Below are 13,762 nucleotides of genomic sequence, written 5' to 3'. Positions count from 1 at the left end.
AGAGAGAGAGAGAGAGAGAGATGAGAGAGAGAGAGAGAGAGAGAGAGAGAGAGAGAAGAGTGGGGTGGGAGAGGGAGAGAGAGGGAGAGGAAGGGGAGAGGGAGAGGAAGAGGGAGAGAGAGAGAGAGAGAGAGAGAGAGAGAGAGAGAGAGAGAGAGAGAGAGAGAGAGAGAGAGAGGGTGGAGAGAGGAGAGAGAGAGAGGGAGAGGAGAGGGGAGGAGGGAGAGAGAGGGAGAGGGGAGAGGGGAGAGGAGGGGGAGAACATGGAGAGAGAGAGAGAGAGAGAGATGAGAGAGGAGAGAGAGATGATACACTTACATGTGTATATATATGTTTAATATATTATATGTATATAAACATATTATATATTACAATGTCATATTATACACATATTATATATTATATATATTATATGAATATACACATATTATATATTACATATATTATATGAATATACACATATTATACATAGAATATAATATTATACAATAGTGGCGTACGCGCTGTTTAAATGGGAGAGACACACACGTATGCACTTCTTACATTATAAATACCTCGTACCCACTTTTGACTTTTTAGGCTTGGGAAATAGACCTGGATGAGAAAGATATGGATTGGAAGTTTGATTTCCCTCCATTTCCTCTCATTTTTTGACGTGTTTTATTTTATCAACTTGATTTATCGACTTTGTCATCATCAGGTTTACACTTCATAAAGTGGGTATTTCTAAAATTGCCACCATATTTTCACCCATCTTCTGAGCTTTCTAACCATATAATTTTTCTTCAATTTGAACAACAATAACATATTATTATTGAATTTCTTTTACTAGTGTCTCCATAGTTCTCACAGACATAGGTGCACCATTTTTTGAATAACTTTTGATATACGTATCCAAATTTAAAAACTTTATATGTTATTGTAGTGCACTTGATTCTTTACATTTTTTTTTTAAAAATTGAATTTTCAATTTGTTTAGTGCAACTTATGCTTTCGCACACGAACAGGTACCGAATCTTCAGGATGTGCTGGATTGGAAAAAATTATTAAAAAAAAATACTCAACAAAAAATTACAAAAAAATACACATCTTCTAGTGCCCACTCTTAACTATCTTTCTGCCAAAAGATTTGTCAAAATACTAAATCTAACTATGACTTTTTTGATGCGCACGTCAGACACTATGTTATGTTTTTCAGAAAAAAATAGGGTCAGTTTTTTGTGCGCGAAGGATTTGACCCCCTTAATCTTATCCAATTTTGAAAAAGTTTAGTAGTTTGGAAACTAGATTTAGAGTACTACAATATTTGTTGTTTTATTATCTTCATATCTTGAGTGGATGACTTTCAAATTTTGCCTCTAAGTTCAGGTTCACCTGATTTCAGAAAAAAAAGTGTCCACTTATACCCCCCTTTTTGAACACCATCTTTGTGCACTTACCCATGTTGTTGCTACTGGGGACTTTTCTTCCCCTTTGGCTCCTACATCTATTGCTCTTGCTCCACAACTTCTCTCTTCTCCCGGTGATTCCACTCTTGTTGCTATTCTACAACAACAATCTGTTTTTTTTTGTAGCAGTTTGGCAGTGACTCCACGGGGTCCTCCTCGCCTAATTTTTATTTAAATGTTCCTAATGATAGTGTTTATTGGATGGTTGTTTGTTGCAGGCGAAAGGGAAAATTTGCCTCCCTTTCCCAACCCCCCTTTTCTCAATATTTAGGTTTTTCTCCCAACTCTTGAGTTGGGTTGGGTTGTTGCAGGTTTGATAGGTTTGTTTGACATGTTTGACTTTGTTTGTTTGGTGTTTGTACCCCTTCTTAGTCTATTTGTCGCCTTTGGGTTGTTATTTAATTTTTGATAGCCTTTTGGCTATGTAAAGGGTCAGTGCACTAGTTAACGTTATTTTATTAATAAAAACAAACACACAATAGCCATACAAATCTTGGTCTTAGGTAATTCTAAAGACATCTTAATGCATAATAGACATGAAGTTATTTCACTTTAGAAATCCTCCTTTCTATCTCATGCAAAGAACTACAGTTTGAACTACAATTGACCTCATGCAACTAAGAAAATTATAGTGGAAGGCAGATCATCACATCAAGAAACTCGGACAACTTAGACCATACACAGTAAGCTTTGATTTCTAGACTTAGAAGTGTTAAACACTCATAATTGACTTAATTGCTACAACATTACTGGATTGCCTCTATGCTTGACACAAGATCAGAGTCCAAATAAAATATGGACAAGACCCAACTCTGTGCAAAGTCATAGAAAAGCCGAACAATGAGTATATTTGTTGTATTAAAGATAAATAATGTAGATCCATTAGGTTTGATGATGAACTCTATGAGGGGGTTTGAAAATTGAATCTACGATGAGAGCTAAAACCCTCTTAAAACCAATTCCATCGATGGAGAGGACTGCTTTTTGCACGATCTTCACATGGTTATTTTAAGACACCATCTAAACTTTAGGAAGGTGTTTCTCTTCTACTCGATAATTCTAACTGTAGTCACATAAATCTGTCCACTTAATTGATTATTTAACCATCAATTAATAATTAATTAAATTAATATTTAATTAATTCATCTTAACCCTATTCTCCTATTAATTAAATAAATTATTCAATTTATTTGATTTAATTCACTTAACCAAATTCAGACCATTAATTAAATAAATAAATCATATTTATTTAATTAAATATTCTCTCACATTTAAATAAATTAATATTTATTTAAATCCCCCAAAATCCCACCTCTCACATTTAAATAAATTAACATTTATTTAAATCACCTTTATCCTCTACCCACTTGCATTTTCCTACAAAAGCAAGTTGCACAATTATTTTAAATAAATTAACATTTATTTAAATCACCTTTATCCTCTACCCACATGCATTTTCCTACAAATGCAAGTTGCACAATTATTTTAAATAAATAATTTATTTAAATCACCTTTATCCTCCACCCACTTGTATTTTCCTACAAAAGCAAGTTGCACAACTATTTTAAATAAATTATTTATTTAAAATCCTATTTATCCTCACCCACTTGAAACCTTTAATGGTTTCCCTTAAAGTATTCAAACTTGATGGCTTTAAAGTCTTCAAACTTGATGGCTTCCTTCTATAGTCTTCTTAAGACTTTAATGGTTTTCCTTAAAGTCTTCAAGCCTTTAATGGTTTCCCTCAAATTCTTCAAGCATTTTAATGCTTTATCTTCATTTTTCTCATTTAAATAAATTAATATTTATTTGAATATTTATCCAAATGCAAATTACACCATTTAATTGAAACAAATGATTTTATTTTAATTGAAAATACCAAAATTTCTCCCACTTGCATTTTCCTACAAAATCCACTTGCATGCCTAAACCCCTTCTAGAATTTTCTAATCACTTCTAAATAACCTAACCCCTTCTCTAAACTTTGTCACATTCCTAAGCAAAAGGGAAGTCACTTCTCAAACCCTCAAAGTCTTTGATAACCATTGAAGGCTTTCAACCTTCAACCACTAAATGGCTCAAAGTCTTTGATAACCATTGAAGGCTTTCAACCTTCAACCACTTAATCCCCAAAGTCTCCAATAACCATTAATGGTTACCTCAAACCCTCCCACATGGCTAAAACATTTGTTTTGACTCAACCTCTACCCAACCCAAAGGTCTCATCAGGCCATTAATGCTTTGACCATGATTATCTCTTAAACATTTGCACAAAGGTTTATCCTTGGATTAACTCTTAATCCAGTGGGTAATCTTAATTTGGACTTGACCCTTAGCCTCTAGATAACCATGAGGTCTTCTCAGGCCTTTAATGCCTCCAACCTCTTCTCTCAACCCAATCCTATGTTGACACTTGTCACCATTTTATTGGTGCCAATTGTGCACATGGATCCCCAACTTTCAAACTTGGCCCTTGATTAAACCATTCGATCTTAACCCTTCATTTCCCCATTTCTTCTATAAATAGAACCCTTCTCCTCAAGCAAAAAAAGAAGCATTGGAGTATTGTTGTTATACTGACATTAGCATAGAGCTTTTTCATAGCATCACTATCTACTCTTGCATAGTATTTGCTTATCATGTTCAACCATCTTGAATCTCCATATGGCATCCATGGCTAGTGCTAAAAGCTGAGAGCTACACTCATTTGGGACTTGGAGAGGAGAGGAACAAGGGAGGAGCAACTATGAGCATCTTGATTAGCTATTTTATTCTATGTTTATATGCTTTCTATTTCATGCTTAATATCTCTCTTGATATGCCTGTTTAGGATAATCTTTTGTTGCTAACACTAACGTTTGTTTCTTGTGCTCTTGTGTGTGTTGCCATCAAACAGATTTTCTAATCCTTTTTGCAGAGCATCACTAACAATTGAAAGAATGTTTTTCACGTAGTTATTTTAGGACATTATCTAGAGCCATAGTTGACTAATCTATTAATGAAAACATGTGCTCCCCACATGACCATGAAAAAGTTTGAAAGATGTCTTATCATAGTCACATCATAGTAGAGTACTCCCGACAAGATTATTCCTAGATATCTAGACTTTTGGTCAATTAAACCGAATGGCTTATATCACAGACACTAAGCTTACATTTTTAGTCTTAAAAGTGTTAAACACTCAGAGTTGACTGACATTCTTTAGGCTTAATATGTTGCTTAGTGTGTGTGGTTTAAGGTTGGCCCTACTTGTACGGGAAGGGGGTGTAAGGAATATGCTGATAGAAAATTATATATGAAGAGTGTACAATTTGATATGTACACAAAAAATATAATAATTTGATTTACAATATCTTATGTATAAAATAGTTTTTTTTGTGTATTGTTTTGAATTACAATATACAATTTGTAAATATTTTTTCGTATATAAATAATACATGCATATCTTATTTAAATGTTGCTTTGATTTTATCACTTTACATATAATCAAATTCTCAATAAATATGGATAAAAAAATGTTCATATCTTATTTAATTGCCATTGCAAAATTTGGACATGGTTGTAAGATAAATGGTATTTAATATTTTGAATTAAACATCTCCACCAGATTTATTCCATGGAACTTGCAAAATCTTTATACAAAATGGTTTTGGTGAGATGACATTAAGTTAGCATTTAAGTAGTAAATAAAAAGTAATGTTGCTTGTTTAAGTCATGATAATTCATGATGAGAAGGAACAATGATACATTGTTTTCATTGGGTATGTTGTACCATTGTAACTGCACACCCATGTGACATTGATATTCAACCTAAAAATGTTATCTACCATTTCTTGAGAAAGATAACATTTTAAATATTTTACTAGTATATAAATGTAGGAGTCATAATCACACAAAAAAACCTTTATTGTTATTGCATAAATTGTCAAATAATATATTTTATTTAGTCTAATTGTTTTTGATGTCTTAGAAGACTTGTGTGCCACATAAGATCATGATTTATTAAGGCCCGACCTGTATTTTTTTCTTTTATCTTACCAGTCATCTTAAGTTCATCCACCTTCTTAGCATTGCTTTGTTGTATTTTACCTTATGTTGCTCTTCCCATTTTATTGGTGATTAGAGGGATCTCCAACAAAATGGAGCCTATAATATTGAGAACCAAAAATAATTTTCAAACTTTTCACCTTCATGAAAAAAGAAAAATTACAAAATTAGCTGATTATTTAGTATTTGGCAAATATATTTAAAATAATATAAATAAATTTAATTAATAGTTTATTATATTTTATATCTTTAGACTTGCATAAAAATAGACATGAAAATCAACACATCATAGAAACAATCTTCTTAACAAGAATTTTTTTTTACAAATCCTATCATTTGATTGACCTAAAGCACATTAATACTAAAAGTAATCTCACTCAAAAGATATCTCAAGCTGCTTCACTCCTTTTTTAAAAATAAAAATAAAAATGCATTTAACAAAAACTCAAACCCATGCTATAATGAAAATTATAGATATAATACAAATTGACACGAAGAAAGATATTCCCATTGTTTTACTCCAATAGTCCTTTCATCCAATATTCTTTTCATTTAAGAAAAACATATAATATACGAGATGTTGCTTCTCTCTAACACTACTAAGGACTGCAAAATAAGCTTCAATATTAATGTAACAACTCATAGTAGTTTACTTTTGAAATTGTATCTTCAATTCAATATTACAAGATTTGTGGTGTATTATCAGAAGTTGAATGGGGACTATAAATTATATCACCCACAAAATCAATTTTCACCCAACCATCAAAGCATGAGAAAAACATTACAAACAAATTGATTAACAAGATAAATTGATACATATATGTACATATAAAAAATAATTATTGACAATAAATACATAAGATAAATATATACCACAAGGGTTATCATTCATATTATTATATGTTAATTATAACAGGTCTAAATCCGATTACATTCCATCATAGAACTTAAGGTAATTTTCATTACCTTATGTTTTTACATTTTGATTTATACTATCTATCCGTAAGGAAATCATGTTGACTTTCCAAATTTCTTTCTTTTTAACTTTTACCAAAGTAAGGTGTCATTTTTATACATATCTATTTTATATCTACAGTAATTAGAGCATGATAATTAATTAAAAAAATTAAATTCAAATTTTAAAAACTATAATTTTTACATAACACAAAATTGAATCTCAATTTCAAATAAAAAATAGCAATAATAAAAAATTAAATGACAAAAAACATAATAATAATTGTTCAACTAGTTGCTTAAACTTTGCTACCCTCTGACATTGCTTTTTGATGATGGCACCCCTCACATGCTTGTTGGAAGTCTAGGTTTTCACCACAATGGTGTTTTATATTTTGCACTAGAATTATTTTTAAGTGTTTGATCTCTCATTGGCCTAATTCTTTATATATGGATGCTTTGTAGTTGCTTATATGGAGTGACTATGGAGTTCTCTAGATTGTGAATCGGATTTTTTTTATGGTCTGATCTCTTCTTGACTTATCTATTTTCATATGAATCCTTTAGATTTTTTTGCATGGGGCTGGGGTAGAAAAATATTGGCCAATCACGATATTTGAACTTGAAGTTTGAACATAATTGGCAACTTAAGACACTAAGCTATTTTTAACATAGTGTGAGGTATGTTTGGGCTACATTTTGAATATCTATACATTGTCCACTCGGTATGGGTTGTCTTTTAACATGAAGTGAATTATTCTTGGTCACATTCTTAGGATGTAAACATGGTTAGTGCTTAAGTGTAGTCCATAGTTGTTAGTTGTTATCTTACATCATGTCCACTGAAGTTATGGTTTGCCTTATTGTGTCATGTCCACTAAAGTTATAGGTTGTCATGTCTCATATCATGTAGAGGCTATGTGAATCCGAGTTGGGCTCTTATGAGTCACCAACATTGCCAATGGAAATTATAAATAATAAGATTTAATTAGATATGTATGTGAAATTACACCCATTTAACCACTCTTTCACAAACAAATGATGAACTTACATGTGATATTACATTCATCCAACGATATCTTTCACAAAAGTATATTGTTTAATAATATCCCCATCGCTTATTCCTAACCTTATACACAATATTCCATTTCTTTAATCAAATACTATTTCCATATTTATATAATATTTCCAAGATGCACCTAGACATCCCCTACGAACCCCCCCCCCCCAATTAAAAATGTATGTATGAAGAATGAATAGAACATAAACTTTTAAATGCATGTTTGGGAATAAGAACATGTCTTCTTACATAGAAGTATACTAGCAACTGCTATAACTAACTTCACATATCCATAGATCCTAAATGGTACATCAAATTTTGATGATTTTTTTGTTGTCTATGTATGCGACTTAACTACTTGCAACTATTTTCCTGACTTTTGGGTAGTAACTACACACATTGTGGGATCTATTATCCTTGCAAGGGTCAAAAAGTGGTCATTTTATAGTGTCAACCAATACCTACTTAAAGATGCCCAATAACTATACACTACAAACACCTCAAAAATGGCCAATACTTATGCACAAATGCTCAAATAGTCATGTGCAATGGGTACAAGTAAAGTTGCACACCTCCTCCTAATAAAGTCCAAAAAATCTAATTGATGGGGGTGAAGTGGGTGGCTATTGGTACATGTGAAATTTGTTAATGTGGTACATGTGAAATTTGTTAATGTGCTTTTAGTTATCATTTATTTGGTTTCTTTAAAGTTAGTAATTAAGAAGTTAGATGAGCAAAGAGTGAAGGGTAGTTGCAATATGAATGATAACTTGTGCTCTTCTCCTAGTCCACCCATAAAAGAAGTAAAAAATTTGAGATAAAATAAATTCATAAATCACCTATTGTAATCAAGGAATATTTCAAGTTGCTTTGGAGCTTTCTTAAATAGAAAATAAGATATAGAAAGACCCAATATGAAAGCGAAGCTACTCACTAGTGCATATCTTTAAAATGAAGCAAAATAAAATTTGTCCTATACTTACAATACAAGCTACTTACTTAGTGTGGATGCAAACTGACTCCAAAATGAACTTATAAAATTTGTGTTATTGATTTTTTCAAAAAATTAAAACCGCAACTAATTTGTTGATCATGATTGACTTTTTGTACTGTTTTGAAACCAGTTTAGCGGCAGCCACTTACTGTTCGGTTGTGAAGTTTGTCTCTTCAATTCTAGCCTATTGTTGCCAAAGTTTTATATTAATAATGAGTAAATATAACATTTGTCTCCGCTAGGCGAAAAAATTCAGATTTAATTCACAGAAAAATCTGAGCCTGTTTTTTTTCTTGGATGTAATCAAATTAATGAACCACGTAAATTCTGTAGATTTATGTTATTCTGTTTTTGCTCTGTTTATTTTCGCTGTTGTTGTGATTTGATGTTTAAGGGCAGAGATTTGTAGGCCACAGCTATTTTGGTTCCAAAACGGACCTTTCGTACAGCATGATAGCGACGTGTTAGTCGATCGCAACCGTTTATTGCAAAATCGACGGTGTAAAACGTTCGACTAACACACGTGTTAGCCAATCCGTACTGCCGTTTTGAAGCCAGAATAGACACGTCCAGATTTGTATGGCAATTTGTATCACACATTTTACACCGTTTACTCTTCCACATATGAATATGGGAGGTCAAATGCCCATCATAACAGCTGGTTCCTAAATCTGAAACAGAGTTTTCAGATATCTTGTAATCGGCTGTGCATGATTTCAGTTGTCTTTAACTCTTTTTTCTTGCATTCATTGTGAGTGAAATAGCGACATTTTCGTGTGTTTTCTGTTTATTTGGAAAGGTATTACCTGTTAAAAATTGTAGTCGAAATATTCGAATAAAATCTCCTCAGAAATATAAATTATGCTTTACTAGACTGAATCTAGTCATTAGAATATCAAACTAATTACAATTTCTTTGCGGCGCTGATACCAATGAGGATGTATACACCGAATGTCAAACACATCGCTAAGCTGAAAAGAAGAAACTGGTACGAACGACCTGAAACTTGGCTTCTACTTATCCTCAATTGCTCTTCTTTGCAAATCTTGAGATATATAATATAGAAGAGCACTCCAGAAATTAAAGAGACAGACGATAAGCAGATCTCCACTACTAATGTACTGGCTCGACTATTTGACCGAAAATCCGCCCCAAAAAGTACAAGAGATATTCCAAAGAATGCCAATGCGCAATTCACAAACTTCCACTTGTGCTTCACAGCTTCCTCCATCTCCCCATCGATTTGTCTCGTTGAAGCAGTCTGCTCGAAGCCGCTTTCAATATCAGACTTCTCAGAATCAACTGTGGGCAATTCAGGCGAACATAATCACAAATATTAGGTCAGTCCCCAAAAATTGTCAATGCGATATTGTAAATAATACCAATGCCCAATTGATGAACTTACACGTTTCGCAGGCAGCCTTATTTGATTGCTGGGCTGGAACAGTCTGTTGCAGGGCACTTTCGGTAGCACATAATTGGGGAGAAAAGGGTCGGTCCCGAAATAGTCCAATGAATTCCATTACCCTATAGACGACCTTCCAGAGTTCCATTACTCCATAGACGACCTTCCAGAATTCCATTACCCCATACACGCCCTTCCATTGTTCGAGCTGAGCACTCTGTTGTAGGGCGCTTTCAATGTCCGACGATTTAGAAATCGCTGGGATCGTTGAGTCGAGCGAAATATCAGCAGAACGAAGAGTAGCTTGGTTCATGACGACTTTCACATCCACAGAAATTGAAGTTGAGGAATATAAGATTTCTATCCAGCAGCATTTCTTTTTATACAAGCCTGACATTAAAAAGATTCACCGAAAGTCGCCTGGTGGGCTAAAGATGTCCGTACTATTGAAAATTTCCAAGTACGAGAAATTAAAGGGAAGGTGCAGTCGCCCATCAGATGAAACTGAAGTCGGCGTAGCGAGGAGCTAACATCCATGATTCTTTTACTTCTATGAGGTGGACGAACACAAGATTTCTTCCTTTGGAATCCATGTGAAATCAGAATTTAGAAAATGTAACCGTGTTTGGTTTTCATTTTTCAAGTTTAAAATAGAACAGAGCATTTTTTGTAGCATTGCTTCCAAGATACTATTTAGTATTTTTTATTGCGTGCGGAGGAAAAGTTTAGGGGAGCTTTTTACTTTTAGTGGGTAGGTGATTAATTTAAATGGGTTATCAAGATGGTCTGTTGGAGTCTGCAGCTCAGAGTTGTGGGCCCGGTTTGTTCTAAATTTGGCTCTTGTATTAGATGGGAGATATGGAGAACTCAGAAGCAAAACTCTGTGAAATCTGAAAAAAAAAATCATGTGACTTACTGCAACAGCCGATGTATTAAAATCATGATTTTTTCATTATTTTGAGTGACCTGTCAGTGATTTTTTTATTTCTCTGTGCTCCTCTGCATCACCTGCTTAACTACCTACAGTGTTAGTGTGTGTTCAGCATATTTCAATTTCCTGAATAGATGCATCTTTTGGAAGAAACGACCAGCTCAACTCTCTAGACAGTGTAGTGAAAAAATAAAAAGAACATTGGTGTAGACGTTTTCCTGATCTCAAGTGGGTATACAAACAGGACAGCAGGGGTTGTGGTGCTTACAAATGCATTTGATATTCAGGACCCAAGAAATACTTACAGAGATCTTTGCAGCAGAGAGCTGCTTTCGAATTTTTTAAAAGGTAAGCACTGCATTGTAAAAGAAATTGTTTTTGTCTTTCTTGTGTTGTTCTGAGGTATAGTTTGAAGCTTTGCATTCAAATGAGTCCTCCGGAGAGAAACATTAATATTATGCATGTAGAGTAAAGCATACATGTTTGAATGAATGCTCCATTTTCATGGAAGGCTACAGAAGTTTATTAAGATTTTAACTTATATGTTACATGTAGTGCTTATGAAAATGCCCTGTTTCCAAAGAAGTTTCCTAAACTTTGTGGTCATCTAAGTATTTTATCAGTTCAATATAAGGGATCTGCATAGCATAGATATGTCATTATGGAGATTTCATTGTGTACAGCCAGCCAAGATGGCATTCACATGGCTCCAACAATTAATGCTAATAATTTCTTCTTCCACAGCTCATGGTGTGGAGTGGAGATAGTTCCTCCTCCAAGCCACACATGGTAGACATAAGAAATCCGAAGTGTTGCCAAGTTTCTCTACCATTGAGATGCTTTGTCTCTTGCGAAGGTTAAAAGTATGCATGGATCTCTTGTTTTTTTGAGGTTTTCAACGCATTAGAAGGCTAGGCATGTCAAGTAAAAGAAGCTTTACGAGAGGTCGGGCATCCTGAATATCATTCCAATCCACCATAGCATCATCTTAGCTGTGGGGACATGTATCTAGTATTCAGAAGCTTTCTTGAGGTCATCTGTTCTAATGTCATTTCTAGAACTTCAATGTTCATAGCTAGAACTTGTAAGACTTGATATAAATTCCATGCACCATAGCTTATCCTCAGAAAAAGCTTGTATTTTATCATCTTTTGAGGATCATCCATTCCATCCATTCCAATAGTATTAAGGTCCATATGGCGGTTTCAATTGCTCATATATCTATCCGATCATTTATTTGGTTGTTTAAAATGACCCCAGCTGATCCTCCACAGCTTCAAACAGAAGACTTAAACCGATGCCCTATTGATAATGCCACTGCGTTACCCATCTGTTTTATTTGTGATCCATATATTGGTAACTCTGGATACAAAAACTAAATTTATGGATTTCATGGCAAAGAAACAACACCAAAATCTACATACATATCAATCGCCATTTCTGAAAGGATAACAAGCTACGGAAGGAGAAAAACAATTATAGATTTCATCCCAAATCAATTGTAAAATGTTATATATATACAAATAAACCAGCTATAAAGATATTTATTAAAGTTTCTAGTAAAGACAATCAATTGATCAACACACATTGACCACAGGATACCCTGTTTAAGAACAAACCCTAGCTTCTGTAGAGGCCTACAAAAGATTAACATTACATAGTCAAATATATTCCTAATTTTGTTTTTAAAATAGAGAAACTTCTCTGGAGTCTGGACCACAGCTCAAAAATCTATATTTGATTTATTTCAAACATTTCTGGACCACAACTGTCCTGGATTTATCAGGGAATGAAGTAAAATACCTAGCAATACTATTCTTCACCCTTATGCTCATGGATGCACTATTGCAGAGCATTTCTATATTTTCTTCAAGGCGGAGATGGCAATCAGAATATAATCTACAAATACCAGAGACGCCAATAAGATGAAAATGCATTGCTGGAATAAAATCTGGGAATCCTTGGATTTTGATCGCTCTTCCTCCACAATTTTCTTATATAGAATGCAAAAGAGCACACCAAAGAGAGTACAAATAATCAATAAGTAAATCTCTACCAATATTGAGGCAAAATGGGCGTGTGGGCGAAATGCAATGCGGTAAAATATGAGAGAGAGACTCCACATGACCAATGCGAAAGTAATGTAATTCCATTTATGCTCGACATCCTCTTGGCTCTGCTTCTCCACTTGTTGATTTTGCTTTTGGTTTTGCAGGGTGCTCTCAATGTCGCTTTGGAAAGCTCGATCCATGCTCATGGGGTTTTCCTCGGAGCAGAAACAAAAATTACTTCAAATATAAAAATATGAACTCAGATCGATTCCAATTTTCAGTGTATTGTGATCGGGTGGGATGCCCTTCTTAAGTTGGGAAAAGGCGTAAAATTCATGTATTTTTCTGTGAACATTCCGAGGACTTTCATGGTATTTGGGGAAAATGTTTGGAAGTTCCAAATCAATGAACATCCATCAATGTGGTTTCTTACATCTAAAGACGGATAGATGCTTAGTGGGTCCAAGTACAATCATTTTAATTTCCTTCCATATGATCCATAATTCTTTTTCATTTATATAATCTAAAGAACTACGGATATGTTCCATAATTCTTTTGTGATATTGGGGAAGCGAATTTAATTTCATTATAATATATATTACATTATAACTTTATCATAATGAAATTTGAATTGGGATTTAAAAGAATTAATTATTTGTAATTGTAGACACCTAAAAGTTGCACAATGAATTAAGTGAATTTTATTCATTCAATTATTCTTAATTCTTCCTATTAATTAATATACCCTTCTTCTATCTAAGCCATTTAATTAATTCCACATTTAATTAAAATCCCCCTTCTAGCTCATTTAATTAAATCCCCCCACTTGCAAAATCCTACAAATGCAAGTTGCAACCACAATTGAAATGAAT

The 13,762-nt window shown here is 33.6% G+C and overlaps 1 protein-coding gene across 1 annotated transcript; it reads right to left on the bottom strand.

Moving 5' to 3' along the window:
- Window positions 1-9,407: 9,407 nt before the first annotated feature.
- On the bottom strand, window positions 9,408-13,279 carry LOC131059236 (uncharacterized). Its single transcript, XM_057992536.2, has 2 exons — window positions 9,909-13,279; window positions 9,408-9,805 (listed from the first exon to the last, which is right to left on the bottom strand). The coding sequence occupies exons 1-2, from the start codon at window positions 10,303-10,305 to the stop codon at window positions 9,408-9,410; spliced, it is 795 nt and encodes a 264-aa protein (XP_057848519.2). The 5' UTR covers window positions 10,306-13,279.
- Between the last annotated feature and the right edge of the window lie 483 nt (window positions 13,280-13,762).

The sequence above is a fragment of the Cryptomeria japonica genome, chromosome 10 (genome assembly GCF_030272615.1).
Source record: "Cryptomeria japonica chromosome 10, Sugi_1.0, whole genome shotgun sequence".
NCBI lineage: Eukaryota > Viridiplantae > Streptophyta > Pinopsida > Cupressales > Cupressaceae > Cryptomeria > Cryptomeria japonica.
Note: the sequence above shows the minus strand (reverse complement) of the source record. Positions and strands in the feature narration are given on the sequence as shown.

What these genes read in the sequence shown, in the direction of transcription:
- LOC131059236 (XM_057992536.2), bottom strand. Translation starts at nt 10,305, where the DNA reads ATGTCAGGCTTGTATAAAAAGAAATGCTGCTGGATAGAAATCTTATAT. An exon ending in TAAGGCTGCCTGCGAAACGT is followed by an intron (nt 9,806 to 9,908) that starts GTAAGTTCATCA and finishes AATTGCCCACAG; the next exon opens with TTGATTCTGAGAAGTCTGAT.